Raw genomic sequence first — 10,050 nt, forward strand, 5'->3', positions numbered from 1 at the left:
GTCCAAACTGCCTTCCCTCCTTTTCCTGACACCAGGCCATTTCTGTGCCACTTTGTATACTTTTCCAGCAAAACTCCTTATCGTTTCTTGCTGGTTCTCACCCAATGCAGGGAAATAGAGCTGTAATCTCTGAGAAGTGCCAAATAGCCTTCCTACCTTGATCTCTCATGCCCTGATTTCAAAGGGATCTAAAGCTGAGTGCTGCGGGGAGACGTACCAGCTCTTGAGGGAGCCGGGGCAGGAGGGGGAAGCCTCCTGGGTTGATTTGAATCCCCACTCCTATCCCTACAGGCCTGTGTCCAAGGGATTCAGCCAGTTTCCAGCAGCCAGAATCAGCTTTCCAGGCAAGGCTACAGGGATGCCCACTGGGCAGAGGGGCCTGTGGATGACATGCACCCTGGAGACACAGGCCACTACAAAGGGTGTGGAGGCGAGTCGGTTGAGCCTCGGGGACGTGTCCCTCCCCCAGGACACCAACACCCCTGACTCACCCCGCTGAACACACTTCATCCTATTGGGGGCCACCAGTTTATTAAGAGGTCATGGAGAAGGCAGGCCCTCTGACAAACCACAGGGGCGACCACCTGCCACTCCATCAGGCCGCAACTTCAGCACGCAGCTGGCCCGGCTCCAAGGTGGCCGCCCCTCCCTGGAGGTGGCCAGGTGGCCCAGCACGACAAATCATGCTGGAAACAGGCCTGGCCCATGGAGCTGCGAGGCACTCTGTGATGCAGAGGTTCTGGAAGGTGCCCAAACCTTCTAGGTAGCCACTACCAAACCTGGGGCTGCAGGTGCTTGGGACTCGCCTGGTTGGGGGTTGACTAGGGGAGCAGCTTTCGGAAAAGGAGACAGGTACCTTGGGGTTCCCCCCAGACACAAAGTGCAATGGGTCCGCTGGGCAGCCCCCACTACTGGTCACTGTCTGGTCGCTGGTCACCACCTCAAAGCCCTGACGTGCTGGGCGTGGGGTCGGGGCCTCAGCCCTGTGCTGGCGCCTCGTCAGGGGCTGGGCACACGCAGTCTTGCTCAGTTTCATCTGCGAGCCTGGCCCCTAGCTGGCTGCGGGCCTCCTGGGAATGCAGCCCTCCATTTCCAGCGCCTCGGGCCAGCCTTCATACTTATTGGTGTGCTTGCTATTCTTCATGTGCTGTGGGATAGAAGAAGGCATGGACTCATCCTCAGCCACCGGGGCCAGACAGACCCTCCATCCTCTTGGGCTGGGGTCAACCAAGCGGGCATTCTCTGGGCACCCAGCCCCGTCTGCCAGTGCCTCAGTGTTTTCAGCTAAAGATGGTGGCAGCTGTCCCCTTACAGCTGGAGGGGGTCAGGTTCTCAGAACTCTGGTGGGCCTGGCCCATGCTGGGAAGGGAAGGACGGGGTGTGTCCCAGCCCCCACCTCACCCACAGGGAGCCCATGAAAGCTGTGCCAAGAGTGAGGCCCAAAGGGACATTTCTTGTCTGGGAGTCAAGCTGCTTTTTTGGCAGCTGGAGCCTTCCAGAAACCACTGGAATGGCCTATTTGCCTTGCCCTGTTGCGGGGAGCAGGGTTTGGGGGCAGGGGGCCTCCCAATGAGGGCAGCTGGGGAGCAGGTTAAACTGGGGTCCTGGGTTTGGCAGGGATGGGACATCACTGAGAATCTTTTGGGGGTGGGGGTGGTGCTGTACCACGTGGCATGAGGGGTCTCAGTTCCCTGACCAAGGATAGAACCCATGCCCCTTGCCCCTTGCCCCTGGCAGTGGAAGCATGGAATCTTAACCAAACGACTGACAAGATGTCTGGCAAGCATCTTGAAGATGTATAGCAGGGAGGTGTCTTAACTGTGACTCTTGCTCATGTGAAAGCTTTGCCATTCAAAGGTTCTTTAGGGGGAAATCCAGACAAGAGAGAGAAGATCAAAGTTACTGCCCTCCTCGTGCAGAGCCAGGACCACCGTGGGGTGGGGGGCAGGTGTGCTGGGCAGAATTCAGGGAAGGCTGTGGCATGAACAGAAGGGGACCTTGGAGGATGCAGGCCAGAGGGGCGGGCAGACTGCCCTGGGCCAGGCAGTGGGGGTTCCAGGCTTTGTGTCCATACCTGCTCAAAGGGGCTCTTATTCTGCACACCCTTGGCCCCCACAAACACCCAGCTGTCCCGGAAGGCCAGGTCCTTGACGTTCTTGCTGCCCAGATCACTGAAAAGCTTCCGAGTCTCTTCATTCATCCTGCCGCACAGAAGGAAAAGAGGTGAGCTGTGACCCTAGATGGATGAGGCCTCGGGCGGCCTCGGCCATCACTTACTTGGTGGCTGGGTCGTCGTAGGAAGCCACAAACACTAGGGTGCCTTCGTGAAGCGGCCGGATGAACTTCAGCAGGTCGTTGACATCTGGGGGGACAGGTCCCATGGAGCACTGGCCACCTCTGAGCACCCCTCCCTCACCAACCCGTTCTCCAAACGAGGAAATTAAAGCAGGGAGTGAGTGGGCCAGGGATTCATGCCAAGCCAGTCGCCAAATGAGTTTAGGAACCAAATAAGAAATAGAAGAGTTTAGGAAACAAGTAAGGAAAGAAAGAAAAAGGGAAGTCGCTCAGTCATGGCCGACTCTTTGCGACCCCATGGACTGTCGCCCACCAGGTTCCTCCGTCCATGGGATTTCTCCAGGCAAGGGTACTGGAGTGGATTGCCATTTCCCTTATCCAGGGGATCTTCCCGACCTAGGGATTGAACCCAGGTCTCCCACATTGCAGGCAGATGCTTTACCATCTGAGCTACCAGGGAATCCCAGAAAACAAGAAGCCAGGGCCAAAGCCCTGATTGTACACCGGTCCTTCTCCCCACCTTTTCTGAAGGTGAGGGAGCACTTGAGCTGCCCGGGAGAACCTAGAGGGAACAGCGTTCAGGGCAAAGGAGCTGTCATTCCACCCACAGTCAGAAAGTAGTAGTGGCAGCCTGACTCACCTCCTGCCCACATGTCGAAGGCACGGGCCTCGATGAGGTCTCCATTTACCCCTGGGTAGGGGGAAGAATTGGGCGCTGCTGCAGGAGCTGCCAGAGTGATGCCACCCGGAGCCCCCAGATCAGCAGCCCTTCCAGAAGCTCCCCCCAATACCCCCAACATGTGAATGCCTACCACCGTGCTGCTGGTTCACATGCCAGGACACACCCAAAGCTGCCAGGCATTGGCAGCCCTCCAGGGGCTCCCCAGGCAGCAGCCTCCCATCCCTGGAAAGTTCGAGATCTTCACTGCTACCCTGCTCTTGTCCATCGGGTCACTTCTGTGGAACCTTCAGCTCCCACACGCTGCCCCCTACCACCCCAGGCCCCCCGGGAATTCCCGGAGTGGGCATGTGGACAGAGGGTGGCAGGCTGCCAATCGGCTTTGCATCTCTGCTCCATGGGGAACTCACCATTCACCAGGGCAATGTTCAGTCCCCGGCCCACGTTGTCCTTGACACTGCTCATGAGCCTGGAAGCGGGTCAAAGCTTTCCAATGGCCCATCAACGGCATGCAGCCCCTGCTTCCCTCCCTGCCCCCATCCCGAGAGGCTCACATCCTGTCTTCCAGGCAGATCTTGGGTCCAATGACGTTGGCAGCGCCGCTGACCACACGGAAGGCCAGATGCTCCTCGGGGCACGGCTGGGGCAGACCACATTTGTACTTCCTGGCTCGCGGCTCTGTGGGGACAACCAGCGTGACTCCTGGGCCTGGCCCTGGGGGCACTGGACACCTGAGAGGGGGTGGTCAGGCCCAGCCCATAGGGACGAATGAGTGATCACAGACCAGGGGACTGGCGTGCAGAGGAGACATGGCTCAGGTTGAGGTCAGGGACCCTCAGGGAGGCTCTTTGGCCACTGGTGGGAGAACAGAGGATAGTAGGAGAGCCGCCAGGAGGATGGTGTGTTACGAGGTGAATTGTGTTCCCACAGAAGAGGCTCTGAAACCCTAGGACCTCAAAACGTGACCTTCAGTGGAAACAGGGTTACTGACATTATAATTCATTTAGAGGCGATCACCCTGGAATAGGGTGGGCCCTAAATCTAATGACTGGAGAAGGAAATGGCCACCCGCTACAGTACTCTTGCCTGGAAAATCCCATGGACAGAGGAGCCTGGCAGGCTACAGTCCATGGGGTCACGAAGAGTTAGACACGACTGAACGACTTCACTAATCACCTTAAATCTAATGATGTGTGGTCTTAGAAGACAGAAGACACAGACGTGGAGGAGAAGGCCATGTGAAAATGGGCGCTGAGACAGAAGGGATGAAATCACAAGCCAGGGGCCACCTGGGGCTACCAGAAGCTGGAAGATGCCAGAAGGAGCCTCCCCTGGAGCCTCTGGGATGAGAGTAGCCTTTCAGTACCTAGATCTCAGACTTGGAGCTTCTGGAACAGAAAGAATATCCTTCTACTGTTTAAGCCACCCAGTTTCTGCCACTTTGGTATGGCCACCCCAGGAAATGGATACAGAGTTTGAGACCAGGAAGTGGGGTGCTACTGTAATAAATCCCCCAAAATGTGGAAATGGGTTTCCAACCGGGTAATGGGTAGAGGCTGTAGGATTCTGAGGTACTTCTTAGAAAAGGTCTAGATTGCCTTGAAGAGACTGTTAGTAGACATACAGCCATTGGAGGTAATTCTGCTAAGGGCTCAGAAAGAAGAGAGAACAGTAGAGAAAGCTTCTACCCTCATGGAGAAATCACACATCACTGTGCCCAGAATGTCACTAGAAATGTGAATGCTAAAGGTGCTTCTGGTAAGCTCTCAGACAGAAATGAGGAATGTGTTCTGGGACACTGGCCAAAAGGCCACCCTTGTCATCAGGTGGCAAGGAACTTGGCCAAATTGTGTTCTAGTGTTTTGTGGAAGGTACAACTCGTGAAGGCTGAACTTGGAGATTTCTAAGCAGAGTGTTGAGGATTTCTCCTTGTCGCTCACAATAACATGGGAGGGAAGACAGGCCAGTTAAGCATGAAAGAACCAGAATGTGAAGGTCTGGAAAATTCTCAGCCTAACCATATTGCAAAAAAAAAAAAAAAAAAAAAAAATGAGAGGGGCAGGTTCAGGAGACAACACCCAGGGTGTGGCTGGACAACTGTTTGTTAAGAGCTAGACGGGTGACTTGTAGACCCACTCAGCTGTGTCAGCAGAAGCCAGGGGAGAGAGATGACGTTATCCAGGAATGATCTGGAGGACTCTCTTGTCTATAGCTTAGACCCTCATGAATTCCAAGGGAGATAAACAAGGTTTTTTGAGACTTGTATACAAGTAGGAACATTTCCAGGCTGGACTGAGAGAGACAGACAAAGGATGGAAGGGAGGAAGAATTCCAAGGGCAGGTCAATAGTTGCAGAGGCCACAGTTGGCTTGGACCCAAAGGGAGGGTAAGATCGCCCCCTATATTCCAGAGCCCCACCAACCTTCACCCCCTCAAAGGCCCAGGGATTCTTCTTAGGCTTTGAAATGTAATGGATCTGCCCTGCTGGGATTTGGACTTGCTTGAGACTGATGACCTCTTTATTCCTTACAATTCCTCCCTTTCAGAATGGCAATGTCCATCCTATGCCTGGCCCCCTAGGTATTCTGGAAGGAGGTAACTTGTTCTCTGGACTCCCAGCATGCAAGCAGTTCCAGTGGGCTATAGTATGGGGAGGGGTAAATGGAGAAGAGAAACCCTAGTGGGCTGGGTACAAGCACAGCTGTCACAAAGGTGGTCAGAGGGGTAGGTACACTGCAGGAGCCGTGAGGTGAGAGGAACCTTACCTGCAGTCACTGAGTTCTCTTGGCCTGTGGGTACAGAGAGTTGTTTCTGTTAGTAGGGCAGCCTGGTCCTGTACCAGGAAGTCAACATGGAGGACAAGCCAGGATCAGGGGCCAGGGGCTATGCCAGGCTGACCCTGGCACATACATTCCTGGGCGTCTAAACATTCACATGCAAAACTCTCTGTTTCAGGAAAGGGTAGATGGGACTTGTGAAAAGTCCTTAGAGATGAGGTGTCCCCAGCAAGACGGGGTCGAGTTCCCTCCCCATCTCAGAACCCAGTGGAAAGCCTCCAGGGACCAACGAGGGCATCATCCCCAAGATTCAGCTGAAGCTCCCCTGCCCTCCCACTCAGGCCCCAGTGACTCCAACTGAACTGAATGGATTCTAATGAGTGGGGATTGGTGTGTCCAGCCAAAGCAACTGGGTGGTAAGGGTCAGGCTGTGGGGGACACCAAGAGGCAGACCAGCGAGGACAGCTCCCGGTGTCTTGCCAGGAGGAAACAGACAAACCAGACCGCTGCCAGACCCGTCCTGAGCCTCAGCCCGCAGGTCCGGTTGCCTGCCGCCAGCGACCCTTGTAGCAGGGTGAGGGAAAGTCCCACACTCACTGGCGAAGAGTTGCTGGATCCAAGGAAAGCCAAGGCCACTGAGGAGGATGCTGACTACAATCCAGGTGACAGCCACGGTGATGACCAGGGCCATGATGCGAAGGGGGCCTGGAGGCAGGACAGACATGAGCGAGGCCACCTCTGAGGGCAGCGAGCTCCCGGACGACCCCAGGCCTTCTCAAGAGCGGATCTCCTCATCCGCTGGGGAGGAAGGGATGGGAGAACAGGAGTGGGGGGTACCTGTGGCCGCCCACCAGGCACGAGAAGCGGATCAGCTCCTGGTGGGTGAAGGAGGAAAGGCCGCTGCACCTGGAAGGCTCTTGGCTTGGTTCTCCCTGGCGTTGTGGAGGGGCCTTCAGAGCCCCTGCTGGAGAGGGCTTTACCCACCTCCCATGCTGACAGAGGAGCCACCTAACCCCTGAGGTCCCCATGCATTTGAGTCCCCGCCACCCTGCCCCTCCCTTCTCCTGCAATGATGGAGGAGAAGGCTCTTACCCCTTTAGAAGGCCAGGCAGGCCTCCCTTCCCCTGCTGTGAGCTGGGTGCCCAGCTTTCCACCCTGGCTGGAGTTCTTGGAATAGCTTACTCTGTCTCACTCTTGGTCTTCTATAGTCAACATCTCCTGTCCTCTGAAGACGCAGGAGGACAGTCCTTGGGGATCACGTCCCCAGCTGGCCGCTGGCCTCCATCTGCTCCCTTCCCCTCCTCTCAGGCCCCTCCAGAGTCGCATATGCTGGTTCTTCCCTCCTTGCATAGACTTCCCTCCTGGTCCCTCTGTCTTCTGATCTCCTCCTCTCTGCCCGGGCCTCCATCAGCCCCGTAGGACAGCCTGTCGCCAAGGCCCCTAGCCTGGGACCTTCTTGGGGTCAGCACCCCGGGGTTACCTGTGGGCCCTCGTTGTCTCCAGGCTGAAGCCCTCTCACAGAAACCCTTCTGGGCTGGCACCCTGGAAGCCCATAGGATGCTCCTCACCCTTCTTGTCCTCTGAGACTCTGCCCTGAAGACCTGGGCTTGTCCTGGTTTCTGTCCCACATGGCCTTCTCACCTCCTTCCATGGACTCTTCCCGGATTATGTCAACCATTCTCCTTGTCCTTAACATTTATCTCTGGCTCTGTCCTGTCTTCTGAGCCATATCTATATAGCCAACTGCTACTTTACTATTTCTATTTGGATATTTCACAGGTGTCTCAAACTAAATATTAAAACAGAACTCATCTTCTCTATTCTACCCCAAATAAGCAAACTATTCTTCTGGTATTTTGTCTTTCAGCAAATGATCCCTCCATTCATACAGTGCAGCAAGTGAAAACATTGCAGAATGACACTGGGGAATCCCCAAATCCTGTGTCCATACCCTTCTCTCACTCTCCCCTCCTGCCTCAACTGTCTGTATAAGTGCCCTCCTCTGCTCCCAGCCTTGAACTGACATTCACAGAGCAGTGACTCTTATTTTCCCAGCCCAGCCCTGACCACTCTTGAGGCCACATCTTCCCAGCCAGTTCCTCATGGGCCAGCTTCCCTGGGATACATTCATAGTGCTGCAACCTTTTCCACTAGGAAGTCCACCCCAAAACTGATGGGACCCCAAGCCCACTTTGTCTCAACTGTCCAGGCAACAGCAGAACTGGCAGTGGGTTCCCATCTGAGCCCAGGGCCACTTTGATCAGCTTCTTGTCTAAGACCACCACATCTCCCTGTCCACCCAGCTGCTGCACTCCTTGGGGCGTCTCTCACATAGCTCTTTTTCCAAAGAGTGTCCAGTCACCCCGTTTGGGAGAAACAGACTATCATACCCCTCTTCTCACGACTGAAAGAGCTGGGAGCTGAAGTCCTCAGAAGTGAAAGGATTTGCTCAAGGTCATAGAATGAGTGTTTCTGCAAAACCCAACAAACCCAGTGGTCCCACCACTCCCGCCCTCCCCGCCCTTCCAGACAGACCTCTGGGCAGCTGGGCCTCCAGCCGAGTCTGCTTTCCAAGACTCTCCCTTTCACGGTGGAAGCCACCCACCTGCCAACCTCATGTCCACTTCTCTCGTTGGGCTGGGGCAGCCAGCAGGTGCAGCCTTTGGGGACCCTGCGCTCTGGGGAGGGGGGCAACAAAGCAGAACAAGCAGGTTTGGGTGGGGGTCAGGGACGACCTCTTGGTGGGCCCCAGTTATGGTGCGGGCGTTATCGGTGCGCCGATTTGCTGGTCTAAGTCCCTGGCCAGGCCCCTTGGGGACGTGGAGAGAAGCCCGGCTGGGACTGGAGGGGACGCGGGAACCAGGCGGGTCACGATCGAGCACCCGGGAGCCGCTGGGGCTGGGAAGTGGAAGTGGTTCTCCCAGATGCGGGTCCCTCCCGCGGGAGGCCCCCCCTCCCACCTCTCCGGGCATGGAGGCCGGCGACGCGGGCCGGGCCAGCCAGAGACTTGCCTGACGCTGCGGGGAGGGATGCGAGCCGGATCGAAGGCAGCGTCGTGAGGCCACCCGCCTCGCTCTACTTGGCGAGGCCAGGGAGCTGCGCGGGGCAGCTCGAGAGGCCCAGCAATGGCGACTTGGGGCGAGAGCACGGCCGCAGCTGCCACCGCCGTCACCGGCTAGCTCTGGGCAGCGGGCTACCGGGTAGGAGGGGCCCGAATTTGCCCCGCCCCCGACGCGCTCTCCGGCAGAGCCCCCGGGCCGGGCTCCGGGGGGAGGGGCCACGCTCGGTCCCGCCCCTGACGTCTCCTCTTGAGACTTCGCTCAGCGGGGAGAGCCCCGCCTTCCCAGGCTTTGAGGGCGGGGCTACGCTCCTGCCGGGCGCTCAGATCCGAACCCTACAAACGGGCGGCGGGATCCCGGGGCGTAATGAGAAATTCTTTCAACGTTTAAATCTGTACGTTTTCGTAACACGGAGTAACAGAGGCGTGTCCGGGGAAATAGCGGGATGCGATGATCCAGGAGCCAGCAGGCTCAGCCTTGAGCGGCCTCCCCGCTCACCAGTCTGTTTTCCAGAGAGCGGCACGCTCACACGCGCTTACTTCCTGCCTGCTCCCCCAGCCTCCTTCAGGAAGGCACCCCGGACACCGCCCGGGGCACCCTCATCACCGCCCCCCCGCCCCCGGGGCTGGGAGAGCTGGGGCCACCCTGTAGCCTGAACCCATTGGTCTGGGACGTCTGCAGCCCGGCGGCGTGAGAACCACTGAAACATCCATGCCCTTTGACCCAATGACCTCACTTATGGGAAAATTCCCTAAGGAAAGAACCAAAAATACCAGAGAAAGTTGATAGAGCTAGGCCGTGACAGAGCTCTGGTTAGCATCCAGGAACTTCTACAATGGCATCCACAACACTCCCCCCCCCCCCTTCTCCCTACAAGATCAAGGTGATGTTTCAGGCCCCTGCTGCAGCTGTCAGCGATTAGTATTTGGGATCACATAGTACTGACTATTTGCTATCTGTAAGATCATGGCATCCGATCCCATCACTTCATGGCAAATAGATGGGGAAACAATGGAAACGGCGATAGACTTTATTTTCCTGGGCTCCAAAATCACTGCAAATGTTGACTGCAGCTATGAAATTCAAAGACGCTGGCTCCTTGGAAGAAAAGCTATCACCAACCTAGACTAGTATTAAAAAGCAGAGACATCACTTTGCCAGCAAAGGTCCATCTAGTCAAAGTTATGGTTTTTCCAGTAGTCACGTATGGATGTTAGAGTTGGACTATAAAAAAAGCTGA

The 10,050-nt window shown here is 56.4% G+C and overlaps 1 protein-coding gene across 3 annotated transcripts; it reads right to left on the reverse strand.

Annotated features, from left to right (window-relative positions):
* Positions 1-514: 514 nt before the first annotated feature.
* On the reverse strand, positions 515-8,957 carry FAM3A (FAM3 metabolism regulating signaling molecule A). 3 transcript variants are annotated; one of them, XM_070784935.1, is made up of 10 exons: positions 8,763-8,957; positions 8,357-8,429; positions 6,349-6,456; positions 5,740-5,763; positions 3,529-3,652; positions 3,385-3,443; positions 2,936-2,986; positions 2,278-2,362; positions 2,075-2,201; positions 515-1,147 (listed from the first exon to the last, which is right to left on the reverse strand). In XM_070784935.1, the coding sequence occupies exons 2-10, from the start codon at positions 8,367-8,369 to the stop codon at positions 1,052-1,054; spliced, it is 687 nt and encodes a 228-aa protein (XP_070641036.1). In that variant the 5' UTR covers positions 8,370-8,429; positions 8,763-8,957; the 3' UTR covers positions 515-1,051. The 3 variants fall into 3 exon arrangements, with proteins under 3 accessions (XP_070641036.1, XP_019811742.1, XP_070641037.1); XM_019956183.2 differs by lacking the exon at positions 8,763-8,957 and having other exon boundaries at positions 8,287-8,422; XM_070784936.1 differs by lacking the exons at positions 8,357-8,429; positions 8,763-8,957 and adding an exon at positions 6,589-6,610.
* Positions 8,958-10,050: the final 1,093 nt, after the last annotated feature.

The sequence above is a fragment of the Bos indicus genome, chromosome X (genome assembly GCF_029378745.1).
Source record: "Bos indicus isolate NIAB-ARS_2022 breed Sahiwal x Tharparkar chromosome X, NIAB-ARS_B.indTharparkar_mat_pri_1.0, whole genome shotgun sequence".
Lineage (NCBI taxonomy): Eukaryota > Metazoa > Chordata > Mammalia > Artiodactyla > Bovidae > Bos > Bos indicus.

What these genes read in the sequence shown, in the direction of transcription:
- FAM3A (XM_070784935.1), bottom strand. An exon ending in CTTCGACATGTGGGCAGGAG is followed by an intron (nt 2,363 to 2,935) that starts GTGAGTCAGGCT and finishes CTGTCCCCCCAG; the next exon opens with ATGTCAACGACCTGCTGAAG. An exon ending in TACGACGACCCAGCCACCAA is followed by an intron (nt 2,202 to 2,277) that starts GTAAGTGATGGC and finishes TCTGTGCGGCAG; the next exon opens with GATGAATGAAGAGACTCGGA.